Genomic DNA, 26,856 nt, shown 5'->3' with positions numbered 1-26,856 from the left:
AACACAAAAAGGTGTGAATAAAAATGATTCGAATGTCGTTTAGATAATTAAATGTTCAATCACGAGATAACCGTGAATTAGCACCATTTTGGCAACACGCGTCTATGTACGATCGACCAAACCAAGTCGGCTGCTTTAAATCCCACAGCTCAAAACTATTTTGAACACCATACATTTCTCAAATTGCTTTATCAAAATACAGCAAAACTCACACCGTAATATCGCAAGGTTGGAACAAGCTTAAAAATAATACAAAATGCTTTTGTGAATTCGTTTTATTGAACATTTTATTTATTAATTCTAATTGTGCTTTTATAACTTAATAGCACATTACCTTAAACGGAATCCCAAACACCCCCCCAAAAAAGAAAATCGTGATTTCAGCAGTGCTTCTCTTCCAGTGACAGGGCAAATGGGAGGGGAATACGGTAAAAAAAAAGAAAAAAAAATACAAGAGAAAGGCACAACCAGCACTTGCTGTTCCCACTGGGGGCGTACTGAAATGCTCAAACTAGTTACCGCTACAAACAGGGCCACTGACCATGCCTTAGAGGGGCATTTGATGGGAAACACTCTGGGAACCTCCACAAACAAACATGACTTGCAGTAGCCCTTTTCTCAGTGCAGTTCCAATCTGGGGTTGGGGTGGGGTGGGTAACTTCTCCAGGATCAGATGGAAACACTACCCCATCTTGGAGGTTCCACTCAAGTCCCTGGCAGTTCTCCATTTAACTGCAGTACAACCTTTTCCATACCAAGAAAAAGAAATCATATCTATTATGTACAGGGAGAATAAGTTTCTTTCCCATGGTCTGTACAATTTGGGCCTATACATTATTTACTTCATCTTTACTGCAAAAACTGAATACAAAAAGAATACTCAAAACAAATAAGCTGCAGAAAAGAACCCCATTACGCATCTTTCCCTTTCTTAAGTTTAGGCCTCTTTAAACACTACCAGTGACTTCAAGGTTTAAGACAAATAATTGACAGACATCTCAAATCTGTGCATTTTGACTTAGAAATGAAAGTTCACGTTTGTCACTAATGGGGATGTGAAGATGGGAGACAAAGAAAAGTCCTGCTATTGCCAGCATCTTCTAAATGCTCACGGCCGGAACTCCAGTTCGTCAACGCTTATAACTTTAGCAGGCATGGAGGGAAGGGGCTGCTCCAGTACATCCGAGCCAAACCACTTGGCCAGGCCGAGAGGGGGGCTGCCCTCGCGCCGCTGGGAGTGGTTCGTCCGATGGGGGCCATGGTTTTGAGACTGAGGGCCGTGGACTGTTGGATGATGCAGTGCTTGGATAAACAAAAACATGAGTTAGCTGGAACCATGAGAATTCATGGATTGTGTCAAATAAAAAAAGCCATTCTAAATGTTAACTGAACATTCTAATTAGGATAAATGGCACGTTGCAATACAGATGGTGACAACGTCCCTTTTGTATTTTCATGGGTGTAATGATCCAAAAACGTAGCTTACTTGGTCTTTGTTGCTGTTGGAGTTGCTGCTGCATAACTGCTAGCTGCATGTGGGTGTTGGCTCTGGGAGATAAGAGAGGGTGCCCTGTTGCACCAAGTGGGTAGAGGGGTTGTCCAAGCAAGGCAGGGGGTAAGCTCTGAAGTTGTGCAAGGTCTACATGTTGTGGAAATATACCTGGTGCAAAAAAAAAAAATATATATATATATATATTTTAATTAGCAAAGCCCACAGATGTAATTTCATTTGAAGGTCAATGACAATGCTGTGGATAAACTTCAGAAACGTCACCAACCTGCTTGTAGCAAAGCCGGGCCAAGCTGTTGGGGCTGGATTCCCTGGGCCAACATCCTTTGCACCACGCTGGGGTGAAGCTGGGGTGGAGGTGGCCGTACGATTGGAACATGGGATAGCAGCGGTACTGGGTAGATAGGTCTGGGAAAGGGGGAGGATGTCCCAGGGGACACCAATGTGGGGGTGTGGTGTCCAGCAGAGGCGGGCTTTGGACGCTCTTGTTCCTTGGAGGGCCGAGTTTGGGAGGAGAGTGGGGTGGAGCAGGCTTTTACCCCACCAGTCTGAGGACCATTCCCATCCATCCCTTCCAGGAAAGAATTAGGGGAGCTGCCATCTGTAACGAGAGCAGAAAACCTGAAGAATCAATAAGCTGTAAACCTTCCACTGATGACATTGTTTTCCATCTTGGGGGCAAGTTGCCCTTGGACCCAATGGTCAGACGTTTTCTTTAAATAAAATGGGATCATTTGTGTGGTGATTTACGAAATTGCATGGAATCTGTCTAGAATTTATAACTTGTTCCGTGTTCCCTGTCCATTTGGTCGCCTCGCCAGTGTCAAAATCTCAGAGTTTGGATTCTTACATTCGTCTCCACAAAGTAGAGTGCAGATTGGAGCAGCTGCCAGTAAATACCTTCTTGAGAGTTTCCAGCATCCTCCTTGCCCTCAGGACGACTACCTGGCTCATCTCTACTTTTCTCTTTTGTCTCGTACATTTTTCGGATCACAGATGTGGGAGTGAAGGACGCAGACAGCTGTGCAACACACAAGCATTAACAGGATGTTTACATGCAAGCTTTGAGTAAACCAACCATGTCAAATGTTAAAACTGTTTTTTAAGACAGCATTTACACGCACCACAGTGACTGCATTGCAAGGAGAGTTTCTCCCAGCGGGATGAGGGCCTGGGCCAGGGGACCGATTCATCTGTGGTTGTCTGTGGACCACAAACCTAAATCATAGAACTACTGATCTGCATTCACACGCTTGCTGATGCATGTTCACCAACAATAGCAAAATGTTGTTAGCATTTACTTCGCCAGATCCTCTGGAAGGAGGAACAGCAATAATAGACAACCAAATCGGAACTATACCAAATACAGGCCTCAAATGCCTTCGTTTGTACAGACCTGTTGCGATAGGCCTTGTCCTGAAGCTGCTTGTTGTAGCCTGCCTGGAAAGAGTGATGTGCATGCAGGGCCAGGTCCTGCTGAAACACCAGGGCCTCCAGGTCAGCCTGATCTATCCCCATGGAGAGTACCCTCATCTGGACAACACACACACGATAACACAAGGAATAGAACAATGTTTAATGTAACACTGTAGTTCCTGTAGCAACTGTGTAACCAGCACTTCTTCCACCATTTTAGAAGTCAAACTTGAAAAAAGGAGAGTGGATTTAAAATCTAATTTGGTGTTTGATAGCACCACAAATCTGTGAAACTGCTAATCTAATGTCGAGGTCTCACCTGCTGCTGTGGAGTAGGTCCAGGGCTCAGTGATCGATGCATGCCTGGGAACTGATCTGCCAACATCGGTGGTGGACCAACAGGAAACCCTGAAAACGGAACAGCTTAGACCCTGGAGTACTTACAAAGATAACAGCAATATATATCCAAATTGGTCTTTGATATCTGGCATTTCAATTTTCTGATGTCGGAGCTGTGAGAAATGACGTTTGATACACTTGCCAACCAATAGCTGCCTAAACAAAATAGGCTGCCCAAGAAAACATCTCTCCCTAAGACAGTACATGAATCTCAATAACAAAATCATCAGTTCCAAACCTCCCAAGAACACACCGATCAGTTTATGGCACTTGTGCATTTACCTGCTGCAGGCTGCATGCGTCCACTAAAGTAGTCTGGTGATGGTGCCCTCTGTGGGAAGAGTGGGGGTGAGGGGCCCCTGTGCTGCAACAGACCATGGGTAGAGGCTGGCAGAGCATCAGGGCTGGGCAGCAGGCTGCTCAGGAGGATGGGGGAGCCACTGTGTGGAGGACACTGGGCACCCAGGAGCTCCTATAAAAAAAAAAAACACATTTAGCTTACAAGGAGGTCCAGAAAGTTGTACCTCACCACTATTTTCAATACACTTCAAAGCAGGATCTACTCTTAATTCTATAATAATAACCCCCCCAAAAGGCTCATCACTAACAAAGCTTTAAAAAAGGCTATACACACACACAGCAAAATCCTAGCTACACACCTGGAATATGTTCTTGGGCTGTGGAGCAGGCCCCTGGGCTGCCTCAGGCTGTGGCATCAGGGTAGGGTCTGATGATTGCTGAAGCTATAGAAGGTGGAAAGGGGTTGGGGAAAGGTGCAAACAAGACAAGTTCCAGACAACTTTCAGTCCATGTCCCTGGGCATTTCAGTAGTGTGGTTGCAATTTCTTAGTAAAGTATTAGATCAATTAAAAATGGATTCTGCTTCAACAAAATGATGCAGGAAATCATAAAGGATTTGGAATGACAAGCTGTCCAATCCAATAGCGACAGCCGAGCAACCAAACATTAAACAAGCCCAATGACAGAAGACGTTATGCAATATATAATTGTTCTGAGTGCAAGTTAATAGTTCAATATAATATTAATAAAAGCTACCCTACCCGGTGAGAAAAAGACCATGACTTGCAGCCAGAACATTAGTGTGTTTTGTGCATAAGTTTAGCATGTCATAAAACCCACACAGTTTTTGTAAAAGTTACTTATCCACACAAATTTATGCCCATCGTTTCTTTCAAACCTCCAGTACCATTAGTGTTTAACATTTGACAACGTTTGTTAGAAAAGTGCTTGCATGCAGCACACTGGTTTTGACCTTCAAAAGCCAAGCCCTACAAGTTCACGTCAGACTTGAACCAGCAGACGTAGCATATTAGTATGTTAACACATCCACAGTTACCTGAAGCAGCATGCTTAAAGCTGTTACACATCCAGCGTTACCCGAGGCAGCATGCTGGCAAAGCTTTAACATCCAGAGCCATGGGGGCACACTTACGTTGTTGGTGTTGACTTTGGGGTGGGTAGGCAAAGTTCCACTTGCCTTCATGCTGCTGACCAGCTTGTTGAAGGCTGACATGTCAGGGTCCCGTGGACGGCCGCGGGGCCCCACAGAGCTGCCTGTTAAAGCTTCTTCCAGATGCTCAGCCATGAAGGGTGTGCCATCCCCCCGCTGCTGATGGGGAGCCTTGTGAGCCTGTGGCTCAGAACTCACTTTCAGCCCCTTTAGCCCTCCCTCCACCTCCTCCAGAGAGAGCACCACACCTGAGTGAGCTGCAGACATGATACAGCCATCGTTAAACCAAATACAGACACTCAGCCTAAACTAAGCTTAGCAAGTTTATTTTCTATTAATTCTCTGGAGAACTATATGCTAATTAGCCAAAGACATGCATTGAACATAATTCACTCACTACTCTCTCGTAGTCGCGCCTTATTGACAGAAAGGCTTGAGAGGAGAGGCTTCAGGTCTATCTTGGCCTTGTGAAGCAGCTCCAGGATATCGACCTTCTCCTTGCGCTCTGACTGGATGGGCGTGAAGTACGGCGCCGGTCCCTGGCTTGGGGAGGTACATCGGGGGTCGAAGCCTGAGGGATGCGAGGCATGATTAACTTTTTCACCAATCTCTTGGTTTACAATAGTTCGACAGCCCAGGCTTATGAGTAGGGTTGTGTACAAAAACCCAGTGCTAATATGGCACCGGTACCTATATGACTGCTGGACCAAATCGGAATGCAGATTTCGGTGCCACTTAATTAAATGCCTGAGCTATTGATTGAGATGTTTGCCCTGTGGTGCTCTGAAGCAGTCATTTTGTGGCTCTTTTTTGTACCGATGGCACCGGAACCATTTAAGTATCAATTTGGCACCGGTATCATAACCCAAATGATACCCATCCCTACTTATGAGTTAGTTGGAGCCTTACCTGCCAGTCTTTCCAGCTCTTCGTGTGGGGTGGAGCGTAGACTGCTGGAGCGGCTACCAGAGGGGCTCAGGTTACTAGAGAACCATCGGCTGAAGCGGCTGGCTGACACAGGGCCCTCCCCCAGAACATCTTCTATCATCTGCAAGAAACAGAGGGAGAGCTGTAAGAGTGTGGGACATCCGTAAGGGCCGACTAAAGGGTGCAAGGACAAAAGCTGGGACTTACGTTTAGAGCTCTTTCCATCTGACAAGCAGACAGTGTGCTAGAAGAAACTTTTTAAATGGATGCACTTAAGTTTGCCATTTATAGCTAAATGTATCTAAGATTTAGATTATATCTAAACTGTCAAGGTTTTTGAAGTCGTTTTGATACTCCCATTAGACTTGTTACTAGGTTAAAAAGTACGGTTAAATATTTTGATGGGCATAAATTTGCATTATTGAACTGCATTCTGACAACAAAAATGCACAAACAAAAAAACAAAACAAGAGAAATTCCTAGTGAAATCATGAAATAAACCCCATTGGTGATTGAGAAAGAGCCCAAGTGCAGCTAAAGAATCCATCTCCTTCACACCAGCAGTCACCCCATCGTGTGTTGATTTAGAACACCTGACAATGAAACACCAATCCTGCAGTGCTCCCCAGGTACTTACCGAAGCCAACCCTGGCATGGTCTTCTCCAGGTTGAAGAACTCATTGAAGTCAAAGTCTCCAGATGTTTGCTCTGGAAGAACTTCCGGGTGTGGGACCTCCTGATCTGCTGTGGAATCTCGGACCACATCTGGCTCCTCTGCTAAACCACCATTACATTCCACTGCTGTACACAGAAACACACACACTTAGAAATGGACTGACAATAGTCTGCTTTCCAAGTGACCATATATAACATGTTATTTATAAACACTGCATTTAAAAATATAAACACTGCATTTAAAAATAATTGAAAATAACTTGACAAAGCTGCTCTTTTAGTAAACACGGCAGGCCATGTCTGAGGGACACAGGTTTGACATGCCTTCTCTCACAGAGTCCGTTCGCTTCCTTGAACGCTTGGGTCTACGTTTATCTTCCTCCAGAATCTTGTCATCAAATCCAATGAGCTCAATGGTCTCTGATTGGCTGGTAGGACCTCCAGAGAACCATTCAGGCTCCTCTTCTGCATAGGAGTCATTCCTTCTTCGTTCACTGAAGACACGCTTGTCACCAAAGTCTCGCTGCTGAGGACAGGATAAGAAAGGAGCATTAGGGGGAACAACTTGCAGGCAGTATTTGGCATGCAACACTTAAAAGGCAAAGAGGATATTGAGTAAAATTGAATTCACTACAACAGAGTAACTGTACCCATGTATAAATACTAACCCGGAACCTCTTATCCTTAAAATCCCTCTCTCGTTCTCTTTCCTTCTCCACACGACCTTCCCTCTCAAAGCCTCGTGCTGCCATGATGCGACCACTGCCAATGCGGCGAGCCCCTCCTAGTCTGAGACTCTCGTTCTCCTTGTTCTCCAATGGGCTGACAGGGCGGCGGGTAGGAGGAGCAGGAGCAGCAATGCCCTGACAGCCTCCTCCAAAGCTGCGGCGTTGGGGACTCAGCACAACATCTAGGTCATCCTCCTTTAGTCGCTCACGGGGATCTGAAAAATATCACCGCAGGGGTTATTAAAAGTTTTCTATTAAGTTCTCAAGCCATGGGCAATTATCCAAATGATTAAGCAAATGACCATTGAAGCGGATAGATACAATATGGATAGATTGTTTACCTGCAATTCTACGTTTCAAAGGGACTCGATCTTCCACATATTCCTTTTTATAACCTTCTACTGGGGAGCTACACTCTGATGTTGGGTAGAGTGAGGCATGCCATTTCTCTGGGTCCCACACACCATCACTATAAACCCAAAAGTCAGTCAGACTGGAGAAGAAACTAAAACCATATTGATAATTTAGCCTCAACAATTATTATTTTTTATTTGATTACAGCTATTTTATCCTACCTGTCATATTTTTCTGAAAGACACTCAGGCCTTTCATTAGAGAATGGGTATTCCTTTATTTCCAAAAGTTCCTCCTATGAAAAGACAAAAAGAAAGTGAAGTTAAATTAAATGCATCCTAAACTAATGCCGCTTGCTAATCACGAGTGGTGATTTTAAAAATTACCTTTGAGTATCTGTAAGCTGAGGATGCAGTTGGATCTTTCACTGGGTCTCTCACTGGCTCCTTTGCAAGCTCCATGACGGCTTCACCATTCTCCTTTTCTTCAACACACGCATCCTTCTCCATGACTTTCAGGGGGCAAATCCAATGCAAGAATTCAGTTTTTGGATTCTAGTCGTATCTGTTGAAGAAAAAAAAAACATTTAGGACGATAGAAAAAACTAATCATAATCGAGTTAATTTACAGCCTAACGCGGTGAAAAAATTAACACTTAAAATATGAGTATAATTAATAATATTAACTTATAATTGAGCGTGATTTTCTAAACGTTATCTAACCAGCCGAGTCCGATTGAGACTTGACGCCTAGGTCAGCATAGTAAATACAGGTGTTACATCGAGAGGACTATTCAACATGTATAGAAGTGTGAAAACATTTAGCATACGAGATTGAAGTCGAAATACTGTATGGCGACATACTACAGAATATGTTTGGTTAACCTACTCATATTCTTAAATACATACTACCTTGACTTGTTTGAAGTAAGCTAAATACGCGTTGACGTGACCAGGCTTAGCGGTGTTAGCCTGGCATCAGAGTTAGGCTAGCTACTTGTGAATCCACCCATCTATCAAGCTAGCCAATTAGTTAATAAGCACGTGCTGCGTTTAATCACCAGCATGACTGGCTAATTGGCAATGTTTTGGTCTTACGACGTCGGCAGAAATGTGTCCTTGTTTAAATACCGTCGCTACCAGGCTAGCAAGCTAACAAACCACTATAATACAATGGAATAAACCGACATGAGCATACTAGCTACCAACAACCATACCATAATGTCGATGACGTTAGTCGACCAATTTAGTTAGCAAAACGTTACACCAACTAGCTAGCTAGTTCAGGTAGTGATACAAAATATTTAGTTTCTGTTTGTATGAGGAAAAGTCAACAATCCAAATGGTAAACATTCACTTACGATGCAACTGGCTAGCCAACGCTTTGAAACCGCCTGAGCTGCTAGCTGGCCAGCTAACCTAGCTAGGCTAGCTAGCTGCCCCCCTTTTGGCTAGCTAGCTAGCCGAGTGAGTATAATGCTCCCCAGTAATAAAGTAGAGTAAAGTAAGAATTTCAGCACAGGGCGTCGTCCTGGTTTTGCCACAAGAAAATATGCAAATAATACACTGGCTTCCGAATGGGACTTAGAAACAAGAAGATGTAACTATGTCTTCTTTCTATGTTTCGGTCGTAGCAGCAATTTTCCTCTGATCACCGCTTCAGAGACAGGGGCCTTGGAAGGATTATATAGTGCCCACTAGCGCCTTTGTACAATTGATGTCAGTGTTCGAAAAGATCTAATACAGACAAAATGTATTTTTCTATTTGTAGGTATATAATCATATGTATCACTTATATAGTTTGTATACGTTTGTATAATTTGTGTACATCTACATAAATGCACGAATGCCCTTCATTGCTAGCATGGAGAGTTGCAATGCATCTTGTGATTTTTCTATCCGGCAATAATAGGGGCAACTATTAGTAGTCATTCGGGTTGTTTCCCCGATTCCACTTGCCAATGGTCTTAAGTTCCAGAGATGTGCTGGTCTTGCCGTTGTGCGATTGTAAAGGGAATGAATTCATCATATATAACATTAATTATACAATAGTTTAAAACAAACCCATAGACCTGCGTAAACAATTAGTCAAAATGCCGCGAATATTTCAACCGGAACCTTTCTTATATTACTGATACTGTCGATTCTTGAACTAGAGCACACAACATTGGTCCTTCCAACCGCGCGACGGTTGATTTTTTCCCCTAAACAAACAGAACAGTACCAGTCAACTTCTTGTCTCTGTCTTTAAGTCATAAGTCTGTGGGGTACTTGACAAAAAAGTGGTCAGTGACTCCACTCCCATGCGCTAGCTGATTGTACTTACAATGTCTACAGTCAAGGGGCGACGTCCAAAAGAGCACAACACGGGTTCTGTACGATCCAGACGTACAATAAATTATTTATCCCGAACAATTTCTTACAAAGTCGGATACAGTTGGAACAAAGGTGGAAGACTAAAGGAGCTGAGGATAAGGTGAACGAACACTTTATGGACCTCATAATTAGGCTTATTCTACGCCATCGTCATCAGATAGATCCCTTCGTGCTTAATGTCTGTTATTTCCAGGCACCTGGCGCGGAAGTTTCTTCACATATGGAGGATTAACACTTTTGGGCGAGTTCATCCATGGAAAGCCAGGTACAGCTGGCAGGTGTAACTGCAAATAGCTGAAAACTAGAACTGGTATGTTTGTTTTGAACTTATTTAGTAACACAGTAAGTTATGTTGACCAATTCCAGAGCTTACCATAACCAAAGGGTAATTAAGAAAGCATTCGGTGGTTGGAGAGATGAATGGTGGACATCCAGAAGAGAATGGAGTCTCACAATTCGGGCAGAGTGCCATTTTAGGTTAGTGCAACCTCTGCCATATCCTCTCCTAAATACAATGCTAGTTGGATCTCGTTTGGTACTACGCTGATCAGTTAATCCTATTTTTTATGTTTTAGGTATTACCTGTACAGTCAGTCATTCCATTGTTGGCAAAAGTTTGTCTCTGTGGAAAAGGATAAGAAAAAAACACTTCAAAAGGCTGCATGCTTTGGTATGGAAAGAAAGTGCTTATAGTTAGAACAGTTTTTTTGGGGGTGACAGGTACTTCTCCAACTTAGCAATTCTCTCACAGCAGTTGTTATCCTTGTGTTCCAGATGAAAGGCGGCGTATGCGCGCTGCCTTGGATTGCTGGGAAGTGTACCTAGAGATGAGGCAAACGAAGCGTAGGATGTTGGAATCAGCTCTCCAGTTTGGGAGACTTGCATCTCTTCGGTGAGGCATTGACTCACACATTTTGTAAAATAACAACCAGCTACAATGCACTAAGATTCTGATGATATCTTATCATATGTTTACCATGGTACAGTTCAACATGGACTTTGTGGCAGTCTGGATTGCAGCGTCGATACAACGATTGTGTTCGGGAGGACAGTGCACTGCAGCACTGGGCTCTGACTCTACAGAGCAGGGTAGGAAACATTTGAGATATTTTGATTGTGGTCTATATCAATATGTTAATAGAGAATGCTTACTCTTGCTTGTTTGTCTTATAATTTAGGCATGGCTTCAATGGAGAGAAATGTTTGTAGCTGTCTGTTCTCAGAGAGAGAGGGAGTCCAAGGCTTCACTTCATTACATTCATGGGCTTCAGCGGAAAGCTCTTGGTAGCTGGATAGGTTATGTTCACCACCGCCAAGCTAAAGGGAAGCCACAAGGTATCAAATTTATATTTTGTCAATCAACAGTCATATTTGTCACTTACGCACTTAAAGATTATGGTTAAATGCATATTAGAGGTGTTTGTTCAGCCAGCAACTGAAAGTATGCTACTGACATAAACACTTATGTTGCTTTTCAGTATTTCTGTTCTTGATTTGTGATGTTGAATGTTCTTAGCAGGGGCTGTGCATGCCTTTCACCTCAGGCTGGCCAGGAGAAGTTGGAATAAGTGGCATTATAGACACCAGCTGAAACAGAGAGAAGAGGACCAATTGCAATCTGCTTACCACCTGGCACAGCTAAGCCTGCAGCGCATGGCATTTGGACGCTGGAAAACGTGTATCCTCACTCCCTTTACTCACTCACTAAAACTTTGCAAATGTAACTTAAACCTTAAGTTTCTTCAAAGTGGTTTTTATTTCTTAGCTAATGTATAGATGTGGAATTGGGGGTGTACGAGGCTGAAAGAGAAATTGCCGCACACCAACATTATCATCATCATCTGTTGGTAAGAAGGAGAATAACGTCTGTGACTTTGTATTTGTACCACTCTGTATTGTCATATGACAGCACCTTCTCTGATCTGCTCTTGTCTGCAGCATGCTGGGCTCAGAAGGCTCAAAATGAATGTCACGTTGAACAAAACACATCAGCTTAACAAGAATGTTGCTCTGCTGCATTTTCATCACACTGTAAGTAAAGGTAGTTTTTTTCTCAAATAGTACTCAATGTCTCCAAAGAAGTCCAACTTTATTTTATTTCATATATTCATGTGTTTGTTGTTTTTATCTGATAGGTAACAGATCGTTACTGGAAGTTATGGCATGTTTCCCTTGAGGAGGCTGAGAACAGGCAACTACAGCCACAAATGGAGATTGCCGTGACACACCACAGGTGCCTCTTTTTATCTTTGCTTTTATAAAGTAGTATATATTATATCACAATGTATCATTTTCCTAGACACCTACTAAATGCTAAGAGTGGCAGTTAATAAGCTATATTTCCTATATTATAGCCAAGTATGGATATTTGGCCAAGTAAAAAAAAAAAGTGTTATGTGTTCAGGGGTATGCATTATAAGTATAGCTATAATTTTGTTTTAATTTCTTCTTTTTTTTACAGTACTTTAGTCATCAGAAAATGCATGCACCTATGGAGAGAACAACTTGCTGAGTGCAGGGCCATGCAGGTACAGTATTTATGACTGAACACACGCATATACTCACACACATTTGTAAATTCAACTCCCTGTGGTTTGTGTTCTCCTCTTGAGTGTAGAAGCTGGAACGCTGTGCTGACGCCAGGTTTGCTGGCCATATCTTGCCTCGGTGCCTCAACTCCTGGGTGGGATTTACTCTTCAGAGGAACCTGAAAAGAGCAAGGAGGGGGCGGGCAGAGCTCCACAATCAGTCAGTCACTCGCAAGTTTCAACTTTTTTGGGGGGGTGGGGGGGGTGGGTGGGGGGGGTGGGTGGGGGGGGGGGGGGTTGGTAAATATCACAGCTACCCTCACAATGTCAGTGTTTGTCTTTTATTATGTCATTGTGTTTACATGATCACCCAAGGCAGCGGCAGTGCAACTGGGCCTTCTACACATGGTGGAGTCATTCAGAAGAGAGAAAGCAGCAGAGGCTGTCTGAGAGGATGGTAGATAAAGCAACACATTCCGACTGCATATAAATCAGCAAATCGTCTGCAAAAATGAGTTGTTTTCTAAAGTTATACCAAGTCCACACACACTGCCGCAACCATTGAAAGATAACTTGTTTTCTTTGTGTGCTCCAGGCTGTTCTGCATGCTGAGCGAACACGTGTGCAGGACACCTGGAACTACTGGAGAAGACAAACGTGTCAGAGACAAGAGGAGAGGGAGAAACAGAAGCTCTCTGACACACACTACGCTCACGCTTTGCTCCACAAGATGCTGAACGAGTGGAAGGACAATGTCACAGATATCATCGACCGGTACGTTGGACAACTCCTCAGATGCTAACTTTGTTTGTTTACTCGTGTGTTTGTCTTTGTACAGTATGTTTGGTTATGACCGACAGGAGAAACCGGGAGGGGCAGGCCGATTATCTTGGGGACCTTTGCTGTATGAGGAGAGCCATGAGTGGCTGGAGCATGGTATTGTAGATTCATTTAGTTGCCGTTAAAAGTAAATATCTTGGGAAACTTTTTATCCTGAGCAATCTTGTTTTCTATTCCCACGTTGCTTAGTATGTCCAGTACAAAAAGGAGAAGAACCACAAGGGGGAGCACATCGATCATTACTATGAAAAAAACCTCCTGAAACACACCCTGCATGCCTGGAAGGTATGGTAAAGCATAGTCACACCATAGCTTGTGTACAGTGTATCACCACACCAGATTCATCTAGTTGTCCTTGACTCTTAGTGTGTGTGTTGGATGTCCATGAATCCTCCTCTTCTCACCCACAGAATCACCAGCACCAGGCCCAGGAGGCCTATGCCCATGTAGAGGACCGCTACAGTGTGCAGCAGCACCACTCTCTAAGGTAACCACCTCGAGGGCTCAGCCTACCTGTTTTGTAAACACCTCTAAGGCAGTAATATTATCTACAATCCAGGTCACTGATTATGGTTGCGCCTGGAGGTTGTCACCGTATTGGACTTGTTTTATGGAAGGTTTATTTCCACATGATGTTCTGACTTTTTTCTGTATTTGTTTTCTTTAAAAACAAAACTTTTGCCTTCTTGTCTCCACAGGAGGCTTCTGGGTGTGTGGAGGGAGAATGCGGTCCTGTCAGCTGAGAAGAGGAGGAAAGAGCAGAGGGCAGAAAGGCACTTTCAGCTCTGCCTGCAGATCAAGGTATGAAAGCTGTTTTTATGAGTGACCTAACAAACCCTTCAATGCTGTTTGTCTCCAGTACAGCTACAACCACTCCTCAGGGTAATTTACTCAGTCTGTGTACCATTGCCTAAGGTGCTGTTGGCATGGACACAATTCACTTCATGCACTGTGTCAAAGCGTGACCAGCAGAGGGAGGCATTGAACCAGGCTTCAAGTCACATGGATTTCTGTAAGGACACAATTAACTGCCAACCAGTTTAAGAGTGTAATTCTAAGTGTTTATATCAGTTACAGATAAATCATATACAGATTTTCTGTTGTTGGTGTGTGTCACCAGTGTGTCTGCAGCGGACGTTCAAGAGATGGAGGGCACGAAGAAGAGAGGTTTTGGAGGAGAGGACTGGCATGGAGAAGGCCAGAGAACACCTTCAGTCGACGCTTCTGTGCAAAGCTTTTAGAGTGTGGAGTGCGCACCACCAACAACAGCAGTGCAATAAGGTTCAAACATTCTGTTCACTTCCAGTCCTGTCATAGAGGCATCTTTGTGCACTGCTGTCTGGTACTTTTTACTGAATGTGTTTTAATGTATGTGATTGGGCTTTTAAGGGGCTGAAACAGAGAGGAACTTTACTGCTGAGACAGAAGACAATCAAGCACTTTTTCGAGTGCTGGAAGATTGCGGTATGTAAAATATTTCTGTGAGTCTTTCAAGATATTTTTGAAAGCTTGAAGGCATTCCTTATCAAACTTCATTGTTGTGATAAGTGGAAAATATACTTCTTATTGGATTTAATTTCTATCTAAGCTGGGATACCTGCTGTTGAAATATCGTTCTTGAAAAATCCAAAAGGGCTTCACATTTTCTCACAGATCCCTGGGATTGAACTCCTATCTGAGATGCAGTAAAGATAGTTGTTCTGTTCTTGTCAGTCCCTGGGATTCATGGTGAACTAGTGACCGTCTTTTCTTCCCTCCACAGCTGCAGTGCAGGAAGAGAGAGACTGAGCAGACAGAGCTGGCCCTCTGGCACTGGTCCCTTAGTCTGCAGGCCAAGGTAACACCTGCACATACTTAACTGTCAGCTATTGACACGTTCACAGAAACCTGCTGCTTTCTGTGTTATGCAGGAATGCACACCTGGCAGCAGTGCAGCTCTCCTTGACATATTAAATCCATCACATCAATGGAAGAAAAAGAAAGATTTTTTTATTCAATTTTTTTTTTTTTTTTTATTCACAATTTTTTTTATTCACAATTTTTTATTACATTCCGATTCAATATATGCTTAGATTTGATTCCAGTTGCCTGTTTAGTGTTACGTGTTTCTATTAGACTGTGATAGGCAGTTAAGTGTTGAAGAAAAAAATCCTAAGGCATCAAAACCTTGAAATATATTGTTTTTCTTGCAGTTTTGTAAACTCATTGAAAAAAAAAAAAATGACTTTAGACATTTGTGAATCGCTAGAAGACTGAATCGCGATTCAAATGCAAATAGATTTTTGTAGGAATCAATAGACGAGATGGAACTAAAACCCCTGTTGTCTGGGGCCCTGGGTAGGTGCTGGAGGCATGGAGACTGTGGGTGTCAGAGCAGCACAGGAAGCAGCAGAGAGTGGCTACGGCAGTGCACTTCTACAGACACCAGCTGCTGAAGGAGGGAGTCACTAGCATCCTTACACACGCTGCTCACATGAGCAGCTTCCACAGCAGCATGGCACTGCATAGCCAGGAACAGGTGATACATATGTCCATTATGGATAATATATGTATGTCTACTGTCTGTATGCAGAACCAACCTCTTCAGGTCAACATGTGTCCTTCAGAACTCTCGTCGGCTCCAAGGGCTAGTGCTGCGTTGTGCCCTGAAATGGAAGCATCAGGCCCTGTGTAGTCCAAACAGGGTGCGACAGGTCAGGGCAGTGACACCGAAAAAGAGCGTGACCTTTTGTCTACCTGCATGTGGCACCGAAGGCCCCTCACAAAGGGCCGAGCAAGAAGCAGGACTCCTCAACCAATTGTGAGTGGGTGCTGCTGCCATAGTGACGTGAGCTTTAACCATGTATGTTTTCATACCTTTGTCTCACGGAGTCCATCCCTGTTTGCAGGGTGGTGGCTCGTGCGTCCCGACTTCAGCCCCGGCGTCCCAGAGATCTACTAGACTCACCAGTCAAAGAGCTTTTACATAAAAGGTACATATCTTCATAAAGATGCCTCTGTACAGCCAACCACTGAATGATATTTGATGTGCCTAGAACATGACATAGAATATAATACACTTACATCATTATACAACATTCCTTTATGAATGTAGTACCACACCAGATGTATGGTACTATGTAAATAGAGTCCCAGGCAACAACAGGTACTGTATCTCTAACTCCTTAAAACCTAGTACCCAAGGGCTGCTTACAGACACCAATGCTGCTTCAAAACAAGAGCTCCCAGAATACTTCCACGGAACAGCACACCAGGATGTTCTGTTACCCCCTTCCTCCTTCATGACCATCCACCATTCAACAACGGTACCTGCTCATTATTACTTGGACATTGAATACCAGCTAACGTATTTTATTTTGGGTGATATGAGGGCGTTTCTTGTTTCAGATGAGGCAGACCCACAGCTTTTGTCCCAGAGAGTCTCCTGTCATCCCATCATCTCCCCCAGGTTGTCTTTAGTAGCTGTTTAGTAACAGTTTTGTTCTGTCATTTGGGCAGGAGAAAGGTGCAAGATGTAATGACACTATATGTCCATGCAGGTGTTTGTTTAAAAGGAAATGATGAGGATGATGATGATGAGGAGGAGTGCATCCAGTCAGAATGTGATCCAGCTCTATCTCTGAGCAGGGAGATGCTCAGCATTCGCCTGGACATGCAGCGCTTCAAGCAAAATAAAAAGCAACTCCAGTATGGAATCTCACACCTGCATGTGCCCATTTGTTTTATTATCATTAATAATTGGATTGATGTTTTGATTGCCCACTTATCCAGTATCATAAGCCAGTAGCCCTGATGTGCGTGTGTGTACATGTATTCGCACACTCTTAAAACATTTTTATGTGTAGGACTTGGCAAAGGCTGAAAGAGGTGTTGAAGAACTGGCTGCAGTCAAGTGAAGATGAAGGAGAGACAAAGGAGAGGAATGACACAAGTCAAGAGTTAGCAGAGGTGGGAGTCACAGTGAACAATGAATACTTGATATATAATAAACATTGATGATTAAACAAATACATATACAAAGATAATGCAGCAGTTATGAAATGGGAGTTTGAAAAAGACAATTAGTTGTGTGTCAGATCATTTGTACCATACAATTTAGCTGTGACTCATCAAGTTTGTAGTAGTGTAGCATAGCAAGTTCAGTCAATAAATACTTTTAATCTAGTTCAAGTATAAAATGGCATAGTAGCTTAATCCCCACTATTCAGCACATTTTGTCGTTATGTCATGTAGAATTTATTCTTTTGTTCCCAGCTTGAGGAGCGTATCAGAAGATTATCCGATGAAGTGACGAAGCAGAAGCCAGTGATGCGTCTTCATGCTGCCAGGGTCCACAACATGGAGTCTGTCCTCCTCAGCTCTGGACATGCCTCTCTCAGCAGGACACCAGAACACAGAGCCACTGATCAGCCTTCTGTGCTCACCAGATAACACACACCAACACTACACCACAGTGGAATGTCTGTAGCTAACACACACAAACACACTGGATTGTAATCGATACATGTCAATAGTTTGTAATGCAAGAGCATGATAATAGTGTCATTATAGAGAGATTGAATAAAATATTTATTAAGATTTTAACCTTTTTAGTTGTTAGTGTTACTTACATTACATTACATTTAGTCATTTAGCAGACGCTCTAATCCAGAGCGATTTACAATAAGTACAGGGACATTCCCCGGGGCAAGTAGGATGAAGTGAAGTACTCATACTTATTTCAGCAGGTGTAAACAAGTACATTTTAATTACGTTCTAAAACAAATGCATCAAACAGACCACTGTATAAACCACAGTAGGAATACATGTGCAAAACTGTTTAGATGTGGTTGGTTACTGTAACAGCTGGTAGGAAATTGTTTCCATATGTGTGCAAAGTTGCTTTCAGCCTACTATTCTTGAGTCTTGCACAATACTGTTGTTTCAACTTGCTTCAACACTGCGTCGCTCGTGGTTGCGACAATACTGTTAACTGACATGCTGAAGTATTCAAACGGATTTGAGATCAGAAAAAAACATCTGTCCCTGTTATGTAAAACTGACGGCGTTTATGTCTTTGTTGGACGGTAATATCCTTAATAAGTGATCATTATGCGGCCAGTTCTTGTCATTCTTATCAGTTTCATCTGCTTCCACTCCAGTTTGGGTAAGTGTCTTAAGAGTTGAGTATCAATGTTTACCCATTAAACTGATGTCTTTATTTGTAACAAACGATATTTATTCATAGTGACAAAAGGATAAACAAACACAGAAGCTCTTTTTACATAAACATTCATAAACTATCATCTATTAACTGTTCAGAAAGCATTTTTGGACTGGCCTGTTTATTTCTGTTTCTTGACTGGATTTTTAAGGATGTATTTATTTCCAGGTGTTTTACTGTTTTATTGAAGAAACCACAGCTAACATCTACCATGCAGCTAATCCAAGTTATGTTCTTACTCCTGACAAATGAATGTGGATATTGTGGCGGTGTCAGTTGGTCACTGAGTTTCCACTTGGGCTTTCTGGGTCATAGCTAAGAAGATGCGGTGGTGCACCGTGTCCGACCCAGAGCACAGGAAGTGTGCGGAGCTGGCCAAAGCACTGGTCGCAGTGTTACCTCCTGCTGCTGTGGCAGCCTTTGCCAGGCTCTCCTGTGTGCGTGCTTACAGCACCACTGACTGCATCAACAAGATCAGGGTGAGACCATAGAAGTTGCATTATTGCTGACATTTATCTTAATTAACACTCAACATTTATCAATCCATTCTGTTTGGATATGGGACTAATGTGTTTTTTTCCTCCCAGGCAAATCGTGCTGACGTGGTTACGTTAGATGCAGGAGAGGTTTACACTGCTGTGAAGCAGTTTGGTCTGACTGCCATTGCCAAGGAGATCTACAATGAAGGTAGGTAATCAAGATAGTAATTCCTCATGGTTCTTCCTGTTGTCCTTTGTGTCAGCATGCATATCATGAACATCATCACAGTGCTTCCCTCTGCCCTGTGTTTCACAAGGTGGCTGTATTCTGGCTGTGGCTGTGGTGAGAAACAGGACCCTAGACCTGCGCTCCCTACAGGGCCACAGGAGCTGTCACAGTGGAGCCCGCTGGACAGCGGGCTGGAGTCTGCCACTGGGCTTCCTGCTGTCTCGTAACTACCTAACCTGGGCTGAGGACCAACCGCTGAACCAGGGTAAAGAGACCTATTCACAAGAAGGAGAGAAGCAAATTTACACCGGGCAACAACAGAGCTTTCTTGTTAGGATTGATAAAGGAGAGAATGAAGTTAGATATTGAGATGATTCAGTGACGTCAGGAACTCATCTCATCCTCTCCTCAGCTGTCAGTGCCTTCTTCAGTGCCAGCTGTGTCCCTGGGGCAGCTGGCATGGCACCCGCCCTCTGTGCCCTCTGTCAGGGGGAGAAGTCTTATATTCGCCATCGTAACTACCACTGTGAGACGTCCCATAGTGAACCCTTCTATAACAGCCAGGGAGCACTCAGGTCAGATGGAAGGGGCATTACTGGGAAACCAAAAACGTTACCTGTAGTATTACACATAACACCAGTATGTGTGGACCATATGATTGCAAACATTTCAGGCATACTGTTGACTGTAGGGAAGGTACAATCAGTACCAACCAAAACTTCTGAATCCTTTCTAGATGTTTGAAGACAGGAGCAGGGGATGTTGCTTTTGTTGAGCACACTGCTCTGGAAAGTATTGATGGTAAGTTGACTTTTTGTCATTGTTTGGTGCATTTTGAGTCATTCAAACTCTTACAACTCTCATGACTGGACCAAAATCTGCCTAAAACGATCTAATAAAACTGTCATGTGTCCCTCATGTCTTTCCTCTGATAGAGAGTAATAGGAAGGATTTCAGCTTGCTGTGTACAGATGGCACTCAGGCTCCACTAAGTCAGTTCAGGATCTGCAACCTGGGTCGTGGTCCAGGAGGAGGTGTGGTCACACGATTAAACAATCGGAAGACTGCCCGCAAGTTCCTGGTGGCAACACAGGTAGCAATGTTTTCATTACTTCCTCAGCCAATAAAGGATCTGAGAACAGTTATGTCCGGCCGAATATAAATTATGTGGACCCATATTTGGCACCAACACGTGTCTGTCTTATATCTATGTCTGTTGCTGAGAAAATAATCTTTGTCAGATGGCCTTTGGCCAACGAGGAAGAGAGAAGCAGCGCTTTCAGCTATTTGAGTCAGCTCCCTTCGGTTCTAGTGATCTGCTTTTCAAGGATGTGACACAGAAACTGGCTATTCTGCCAGATGACAAGGACATCAGTCAGGTCCTCGGTCTGGATTATGTTGCTCTCCTCAAAGGCCTCGGACATGAAGGTATGTCTCCACTCAAATGTACTCGTAATTGCCTGAGTATGCAGGTAGTTTAAAATGATTATCAAAAGGTCTAACTGTGTGTGTGTGTGTGTGTGTGTGTGTGTGTGTGTGTGTGTGTGTGTGTGTGTGTGTGTGTGTGTGTGTGTGTGTGTGTGTGTGAAGGTAGCTCACTGGAGGACAGTGTTGTGCGTTGGTGCTGTATCAGCAATGCAGAGCAGGCAAAATGTGAGAAATGGGCCCTCAGTATAAAATCAGACCCATTGGTGTGTGTCAGAGCTGTCTCAATGAGTGACTGTGTAGAGAAGATCAAGGTAAGTTTCACATTTTTTACAGGACAGCTCACTAACCATAGCCTTTAATCACAGTCATAAAGATATATAATGCTTTCCCATATAAGATAAAACCCCCACCATAATCCACACTTTCAGAGAGATGAAGTGGATGCTGTCTCGCTGGATGCCACACATGCCTTCATTGCTGGAAAATGTGGCCTTGTTCCGGTTGTAACAGAATTTTACGGTTTGATCCTAATCTTAACTTTCTGGGGAATTTATATACATTACCCACCATCACAGGAGGGAGCATTCTTTCTGCATAGCTGACTTATTACATTCAACAAGTCATGCAATCGTAATCAGAAGTAGCTTCTTATCATTAATGCTCTTTTATCATTTAACTGCTTGTGTGTATCTGCCTTTCTTAGGGAAAACATGTGTTCCTTCTGAGGGAGGACCTGATGGAGCGGTCCACTTAGAGACAGATGGTGAGCTGATATGATACAGGCATGAACATGGCATAGTAATATTATATACTACATAGATATGATAATATTCCACTACAGTATGCATAAATACTTAGAGTACCGTGACTGTACATTTCTTGTTTTGAGCTGTTCTCTGTTTCCCTCAGTGTTACCGCCTGTGTTGGGTGTGGCAGTGGTGAAACGCTCCAGCAGAAGTGTTTCTTTTGGGACCCTTGGAGGCCGACGCTCCTGCCATGGCCATATGTACAGTCCTGCTGGCTGGATGCTTCCCTACCAGTATCACCTGAGCCTGGAGCACAACAGTACATCCACATGCGACCCTACAAAAGGTATTGTTCCTGATTGGCGGTCTACTCTATTTCGCTCTATGGCCTCATGTAGTAGGCGTATGTCTTGTACAACTTACGTCTGAAATAACAAAGCTCTGCTCATTGACTAGAATGGTAAAAACCCAGTAGAAAAGTGGACACATCGTTTTTGCACACAGTCTCTATGGTGACATTCCATCCTCTGTGTTCTCTTAAAGTGTACAATGAAGTGTTCTGGAAGGGGTGCCTCCCTGGCTCCCAGGGGAATCTGTGTAAAGTGTGCATGGGTGGCACAGTGGAGGCTGCCACCAAACGTTGCGCAGACAATCACAATGAACGCTACTATGGAAATATGGGGGCTTTAAGGTGACTGTATATATTTTCAGTTCAGTAAACAGGTAGAATTGTTCAATTTACATGTTTCACACAATCTTACCCTTTATATAACCCTCACTGTTTTGCAGGTGCCTGGTTGGAGATGCCAGTGGCAAAAGCTATGGAGATGTGGCCTTCCTTGAGCAGCACAACCTGGAGACAAATATCCTAAGTAAGAGATACAAATACTCCCACACACATGCTCTTATGTATATAAACTATTACTCTTGTACATGAGACCAGAGGTGTAGATATAGTATATTCTGGTCTTTTCCCTCTGTTACATGGTCATGTACTCTGTGTTGTAGTTTTCTTTTGTCCTGTTGTGTCCTAGGTCTGAGCACCAGTGGTTGGGCAGAGGGGTGGTTGCCCTGGGACTTTGAGCTTCTGTGTGGGGATGGCCGTCGTGCTCCTTTGTCAGAATGGGAGAGTTGTAATTTAGGAACCATCCCTCCCAATATTATTATGACTCGTCCTGTGCTCACTGCCCGTGTTTATGATTTCCTCATGAAGTCACAGGTCAGAGACTAATTGTTATTTCTTTATAATCTTCTCTGTCACATTTCTTTGTGTGGTTGTCTATGAGAGATATTTCTTTTCTTTTTACAATTGTTTTATCTATTCAAAATTATTCTAATATTTCCTCTCCCCATAGGAGACTCTGGCAGCCAACCAGGGTACTGAGTTCAGACTCTTTCAGTCTGAGCAGTATGGAGAAAGTGACCTGCTTTTCAAAGATGCTACAAAGTGCCTGGTCCACACCAGTCATCTGGACTATCGCACTATCCTTGGGGAGGACTTTTACAGACAAGCAGAGACTGTATTCAACTGCACACATTCTGGTGAGACCTTTTACTTGTATATCACATTTTCTTTGTTACAATGTCATATACATTAATAGGCTATGTCTATGTTAATACACCTAATGTAGGTTATGTACCCCTCTCTTACAGACATTTTGGAATTTTGCAACCAGGACATCTGCAGCATTTTCTGAGGCAGATGGAAGAAAATATGAGAGTGATGGGGAGGACGTGGAGACCAATAAAGGCTGATACCTGTGTCTCGATTTGATTAAACATATTTTAAGATGTATCTATGGTTACAGTCGTCTTTTACAATTCAGATCTATTCACGCGGTTTCGCAAATTTGTTTAACTCAAGGCGATTGATGTACTTGTATTAATGACGGTCTCTGCTATTGTCGCAGCATAATTTGGTGCTAATATTTACGATTGTCCTGCGTGCTTTTATGCTTGTGGTTTTTAAAAAGAACAGTCCTAACTTTAGCATCGGGAGGATGTTGTTGCTTACATTTGAACTTTAACTAGTGTGTTCTTCATTCAATTGTCCGCCTAGAACAAAAACCGGAACGCATAATGTTTATGAAACTGGCACGATACCGTCTCATCATTAATGTCAAGGTAATAATTACATTAATTTACCGGTAGTTCACTTTGACTTGTACATTTCACTGCGTATAAGCTTTGGCACTACTTTACTAAAATGGAAGCTATCGATAGTTATCGGAGCATTGCCTTTGACCGAGAATAGACTCTAGCCATGTGTTTTTCTACCTCCGTTGTTCTACCTCCGTGTCAAATTAGTTAGCCCTGTTAGGACAATTCGACAGGGACTTTAAGATAATGTTATAACACCGGTAACAGAGAACGCCAATCAGCTCAAAACCTAGGACATGTTAAATGTTACTTACAGATAACATAAGGTAGCCACAATAGATTGTTATTTCTTCAGGTTGCAAGACGGCTCGTTTTGATGAAAATGACTATGTAGCTCGTTGTTTACCTTAGTACAGTAGGAAACATCCGTTATTTGTGATTTAATAACATTTTGCTATAGCGTAATTGATCCCGGAAGTTTGAATCTGTGAATGTCATGCCAACTTTACCGAACTATCTACGGCAGACAGTACAATAACGTTGCCTTGCATCTTGTTACCTAGCCTACTTTTCCAAAGCCTTGTTATACAGTCTTTCTTATGAATCCTGGTCCTCGGGACCCTCTGCCCCAGCCCTGCATGTTACATCTGCATCTACATGATGTAGGGTCGTCTTCAAGGTCTGCAGAGGCCTGATTACGACCAGTTCATTTGAGTAAGGTGTGTTGGAAGAGGGAAACATTAAAAACGTGCAGGTCAGAGGGTCATACGGAATTAAGTGCTGAGGAAACTAGTCACAATACATTTTCAAAACATTGTGTACATTTCTACACAATTTTCTCAGATACATGAACTTCTGTAACAAACAAAGTAGGTTTTGTTGTCTTGACACAGATGTGGATGCTATGGAGACCAGTCACCCTGTGTGCGGCACCTGGGATGCGGGCGTTGTCTTTTCCTGCTGGGGTGCAGAGCTTTGTGCCTGCCAGTAGTACCATGGATGATCATGTTCTGAAGCAGCTGCAAGCTTTTGTGTCACGTTCTACACGCCTCTTCGTCATAACTGGTGCTGGTCTATCAACAGAATCTGGCATTCCAGACTATCGTTCAGAGGGCGTGGGTCTGTACGCCCGCACAGACAGACGCCCGATGCAACACGCGGAGTTTGTCCGTAGTGCCAAGTCACGGCAACGTTACTGGGCTAGGAACTATGTGGGCTGGCCACATTTCTCATCACACAAGCCAAACTCTGCACACTTGGCTTTAAGGCAGTGGGAAGAAAGGGGTAAATTGCACTGGCTGGTCACTCAGAATGTGGATGCCCTACACTCTAAGGCAGGGCACAAAAGACTTACTGAACTCCATGGATGTACACACAGGTGAGAGAGACCTAAAAAAGCCTTTACATGCATACACACAAATGCATAGGATGCGTTATTAGTCTTTCTGTATGCTTTATCCTAGGGTGGTGTGCCTTGGCTGTGGCGCTGTATCTCCCAGAGAAGAGCTCCAAAAGCGTTTTGAAACACTGAACCCCGAGTGGGGAGCGAAAGCAGGTGGAGCCGCACCAGACGGGGATGTTTTTCTGGAGGATGAGCAGGTCCTCCACTTCAGAGTGCCTTCTTGTGAGGGCTGTGGAGGGATTCTAAAGCCAGAGGTTACATTTTTTGGGGATTCCGTCAACAGAACAACAGTGGATTTTGTACATAAAAGACTGGCTGAATCGGATGCAGTGCTAGTTGCTGGATCCTCTTTACAGGTAGGGCAAGCGAGGTTGCTCAAATGCTGATGTCAAGGCTAACAGTGAAGCAATAATTATGCGCTAACTATTAGATTGCAAACATGACAGGTGTGCCACATTTTTTTCCAGGTGTATTCCGGGTACAGATTTCTTTTAGCAGCCAATGACATGAAGATCCCAGTGGCCATTGTGAACATTGGTTCTACCAGGGCTGATCATCTGGCGGAGCTACGATTGAGTGCACGCTGTGGGGAGGTGCTGTCTGTCATCTTGCCCCTCTGACCTCACCATGGAACCAGAAATGGGCTCACTACGAGTTGAATTCACTCCTTGAGCCTGGAATAACTTCTCAACAGGTGCTTTTACTCTACCTCTTTTTACAATGCAAACCGCTTCAGGACTATAGGGTGAAGTGAATGAATCTTACTCATTTGTAAAAAAAACAGTCATCGGGAATCTTGATATTGTCTTGAGGAACTGTAGCTGTAATACTGTAAATAATGTAATGTGTTTTGGTTGAAACATGAGTTTAATAAATTGATCAGTTGGAAACCTTTAAGGTTAATTCATGAAAGTGGACATTGTGTCCCTTTAACATTTTATTTTTCACATGCTGTTTATACATGTTCTACTCCAATAGATATTCCTCTTTCATTTAGTATAAGGTGATGACTAGTTGAAGGCCATTGCAATGTACTTATGTTCTGTATCTAAAAGATTGAAGATAGAAAGACTGTAATCAAAGTGTCACTGATGGTAGGGTGGCAGTGGTTTTGGAAATATTAAGTCCAGAGAACACAGTCTGCTGCTGAAATCTTTCTTGAAGCCTTGAAGTCCAGTCCTCCAGGACTGACACAGTATCTGCCTCCAGGGCCTCTGGTGAGCTAAAGGAGTACAAGCAACACTGGCGAGACTCTGTGCTAACCTGCCAAGTTGCAAGAGCTTTGGTCACCACAAGTGGGGTCATAGTCAAGCAATTCTCAAAGCTTTCTTTTTGATCAAACCAGTAAGTAACTGGGTAACCCAATATAATCCCAAAGAGGGTGCACAGATTCCATGTCTCAGAAAGGTCCCCAATAAGGAGAGGAGTCTTAACTTCTGAAACTTGTCTAAAATCCTTCAGAAAAGTAAGCGAAGTCTGAATCATCTTTTCCAAATCTCCCTCCCGTAAATCCGTGATAATCAAAGGCTGGTCCAGTGAGTGACGCACGTCAATAACAGCCACAGTCGTCTTTGTCAACTTTTCTAAATGATCTATTGTTAAAGATGGATTAACAATTAGGTTATTTCCATTAATGTCCAATGTTATGAGAGATTTAGATACGAGTTGTTCTGACTGTAGTGAAGTTAGATAGCTTTGGATCTGATCAGCCATAGCGGAGTTAGCATCATACAGCAGTGCAGGCTTCAGACCTGTGTTAACAGCCATGACTCCAGCAGCCAGGTCCAAACTCCGAGGGATTGAGAGCGATTTCTTTCCAACACGCAGCCATTTTTGAGCAGCAGCGACAAAATGGTTCTGTGTGGCCATAGTATTTTAGCGGCTTATCAATACATTTGCTTCAACTCGACATGTTTCCATTCCGTGGACTTCAGAACTTGTTAAAATAGCCATGGGTGTCACATCGACCGTCTTCCGGTTCACAAATATTGGTTCCAGTTTACGACTCCTCAGGTTCGACGTAAAGAATGATGGTATGTATCATTG

At 43.3% G+C, this 26,856-nt stretch overlaps 5 protein-coding genes across 13 annotated transcripts; 3 read left to right on the top strand and 2 right to left on the bottom strand.

Annotated features, from left to right (window-relative positions):
- Positions 1-260: 260 nt before the first annotated feature.
- Positions 261-9,166, bottom strand: eif4enif1 (eukaryotic translation initiation factor 4E nuclear import factor 1). 2 transcript variants are annotated; one of them, XM_084704833.1, is made up of 19 exons: positions 8,841-9,166; positions 7,867-8,044; positions 7,702-7,775; positions 7,468-7,595; positions 7,067-7,341; positions 6,723-6,924; positions 6,361-6,524; positions 5,706-5,844; positions 5,194-5,367; positions 4,779-5,053; positions 3,985-4,068; positions 3,608-3,797; positions 3,246-3,334; positions 2,907-3,043; positions 2,635-2,713; positions 2,411-2,531; positions 1,779-2,111; positions 1,487-1,660; positions 261-1,302 (listed from the first exon to the last, which is right to left on the bottom strand). In XM_084704833.1, the coding sequence occupies exons 2-19, from the start codon at positions 7,987-7,989 to the stop codon at positions 1,109-1,111; spliced, it is 2,955 nt and encodes a 984-aa protein (XP_084560959.1). In that variant the 5' UTR covers positions 7,990-8,044; positions 8,841-9,166; the 3' UTR covers positions 261-1,108. The 2 variants fall into 2 exon arrangements, with proteins under 2 accessions (XP_084560959.1, XP_084560960.1); XM_084704834.1 differs by having other exon boundaries at positions 4,824-5,053.
- A 373-nt stretch (positions 9,167-9,539) lies between these two features.
- On the top strand, positions 9,540-17,807 carry sfi1 (SFI1 centrin binding protein). Of its 2 annotated transcripts, none has more exons than XM_084704155.1 (31): positions 9,540-9,955; positions 10,049-10,120; positions 10,222-10,332; positions 10,431-10,525; positions 10,630-10,747; positions 10,842-10,944; positions 11,034-11,190; positions 11,375-11,533; positions 11,632-11,702; positions 11,794-11,886; positions 11,991-12,088; positions 12,317-12,383; positions 12,473-12,603; positions 12,759-12,840; positions 12,979-13,157; positions 13,244-13,319; positions 13,413-13,508; positions 13,634-13,710; positions 13,922-14,024; positions 14,139-14,235; positions 14,344-14,504; positions 14,613-14,687; positions 14,986-15,060; positions 15,565-15,741; positions 15,830-16,023; positions 16,112-16,195; positions 16,399-16,528; positions 16,611-16,671; positions 16,763-16,910; positions 17,069-17,171; positions 17,478-17,807. In XM_084704155.1, exons 1-31 carry the CDS (start codon positions 9,807-9,809, stop codon positions 17,652-17,654), a joined length of 3,519 nt encoding a protein of 1,172 aa, XP_084560281.1. In that variant the 5' UTR covers positions 9,540-9,806; the 3' UTR covers positions 17,655-17,807. The 2 variants fall into 2 exon arrangements, with proteins under 2 accessions (XP_084560281.1, XP_084560280.1); XM_084704154.1 differs by having other exon boundaries at positions 9,542-9,955; positions 11,372-11,533.
- A 346-nt stretch (positions 17,808-18,153) lies between these two features.
- sxph (saxiphilin) lies at positions 18,154-23,103 on the top strand. Of its 2 annotated transcripts, XM_084704157.1 has the most exons (17): positions 18,170-18,369; positions 18,742-18,905; positions 19,014-19,113; positions 19,223-19,399; positions 19,547-19,709; positions 19,871-19,935; positions 20,070-20,227; positions 20,376-20,562; positions 20,725-20,873; positions 20,991-21,081; positions 21,266-21,325; positions 21,472-21,654; positions 21,852-21,999; positions 22,098-22,180; positions 22,343-22,527; positions 22,664-22,850; positions 22,962-23,103. In XM_084704157.1, the coding sequence occupies exons 1-17, from the start codon at positions 18,315-18,317 to the stop codon at positions 23,003-23,005; spliced, it is 2,199 nt and encodes a 732-aa protein (XP_084560283.1). In that variant the 5' UTR covers positions 18,170-18,314; the 3' UTR covers positions 23,006-23,103. The 2 variants fall into 2 exon arrangements, with proteins under 2 accessions (XP_084560284.1, XP_084560283.1); XM_084704158.1 differs by lacking the exons at positions 22,664-22,850; positions 22,962-23,103 and having other exon boundaries at positions 18,154-18,369; positions 22,317-22,454.
- Positions 23,104-23,123: 20 nt separating this feature from the next.
- sirt4 (sirtuin 4) lies at positions 23,124-25,700 on the top strand. Of its 6 annotated transcripts, none has more exons than XM_084704162.1 (5): positions 23,124-23,432; positions 24,041-24,127; positions 24,302-24,786; positions 24,872-25,166; positions 25,278-25,700. In XM_084704162.1, exons 3-5 carry the CDS (start codon positions 24,302-24,304, stop codon positions 25,428-25,430), a joined length of 933 nt encoding a protein of 310 aa, XP_084560288.1. In that variant the 5' UTR covers positions 23,124-23,432; positions 24,041-24,127; the 3' UTR covers positions 25,431-25,700. The 6 variants fall into 6 exon arrangements, with proteins under 6 accessions (XP_084560288.1, XP_084560289.1, XP_084560285.1 ...); XM_084704163.1 differs by having other exon boundaries at positions 24,041-24,162; XM_084704159.1 differs by lacking the exon at positions 24,041-24,127.
- On the bottom strand, positions 25,659-26,803 carry c9h1orf74 (chromosome 9 C1orf74 homolog). Its single transcript, XM_084704165.1, has one exon. The coding sequence runs from the start codon at positions 26,677-26,679 to the stop codon at positions 25,888-25,890; it is 792 nt and encodes a 263-aa protein (XP_084560291.1). The 5' UTR covers positions 26,680-26,803; the 3' UTR covers positions 25,659-25,887.
- Positions 26,804-26,856: the final 53 nt, after the last annotated feature.

The sequence above is a fragment of the Hypomesus nipponensis genome, chromosome 9, assembly GCF_054491055.1.
Source record: "Hypomesus nipponensis isolate SF chromosome 9, ASM5449105v1, whole genome shotgun sequence".
Taxonomy (NCBI): domain Eukaryota; kingdom Metazoa; phylum Chordata; class Actinopteri; order Osmeriformes; family Osmeridae; genus Hypomesus; species Hypomesus nipponensis.
Note: the sequence above shows the minus strand (reverse complement) of the source record. Positions and strands in the feature narration are given on the sequence as shown.

Excerpts from the sequence above, each read along its gene's own strand:
- eif4enif1 (XM_084704833.1), bottom strand. The coding sequence starts at position 7,989 with ATGGAGAAGGATGCGTGTGTTGAAGAAAAGGAGAATGGTGAAGCCGTC. Across the intron at positions 6,925-7,066 it reads TTAAGGATAAGAGGTTCCGG|CAGCGAGACTTTGGTGACAA; the intron begins GTTAGTATTTAT and ends TCCTGTCCTCAG. Across the intron at positions 5,054-5,193 it reads GGCGCGACTACGAGAGAGTA|CTCACTCAGGTGTGGTGCTC; the intron begins GTGAGTGAATTA and ends TCATGTCTGCAG.
- sfi1 (XM_084704154.1), top strand. The coding sequence starts at position 9,807 with ATGTCTACAGTCAAGGGGCGACGTCCAAAAGAGCACAACACGGGTTCT. Across the intron at positions 15,742-15,829 it reads CACTGCATAGCCAGGAACAG|AACTCTCGTCGGCTCCAAGG; the intron begins GTGATACATATG and ends TGTGTCCTTCAG. Across the intron at positions 16,672-16,762 it reads CATCCCATCATCTCCCCCAG|GTGTTTGTTTAAAAGGAAAT; the intron begins GTTGTCTTTAGT and ends ATGTCCATGCAG.
- c9h1orf74 (XM_084704165.1), bottom strand. The coding sequence starts at position 26,679 with ATGGCCACACAGAACCATTTTGTCGCTGCTGCTCAAAAATGGCTGCGT.
- sirt4 (XM_084704159.1), top strand. The coding sequence starts at position 23,388 with ATGTTTATGAAACTGGCACGATACCGTCTCATCATTAATGTCAAG. Across the intron at positions 23,433-24,301 it reads GTCTCATCATTAATGTCAAG|ATGTGGATGCTATGGAGACC; the intron begins GTAATAATTACA and ends GTCTTGACACAG. Across the intron at positions 25,167-25,277 it reads TTGCTGGATCCTCTTTACAG|GTGTATTCCGGGTACAGATT; the intron begins GTAGGGCAAGCG and ends ATTTTTTTCCAG.
- sxph (XM_084704157.1), top strand. The coding sequence starts at position 18,315 with ATGCGGCCAGTTCTTGTCATTCTTATCAGTTTCATCTGCTTCCACTCC. Across the intron at positions 19,114-19,222 it reads CAAGGAGATCTACAATGAAG|GTGGCTGTATTCTGGCTGTG; the intron begins GTAGGTAATCAA and ends GTGTTTCACAAG. Across the intron at positions 22,181-22,342 it reads CCTGGAGACAAATATCCTAA|GTCTGAGCACCAGTGGTTGG; the intron begins GTAAGAGATACA and ends GTTGTGTCCTAG.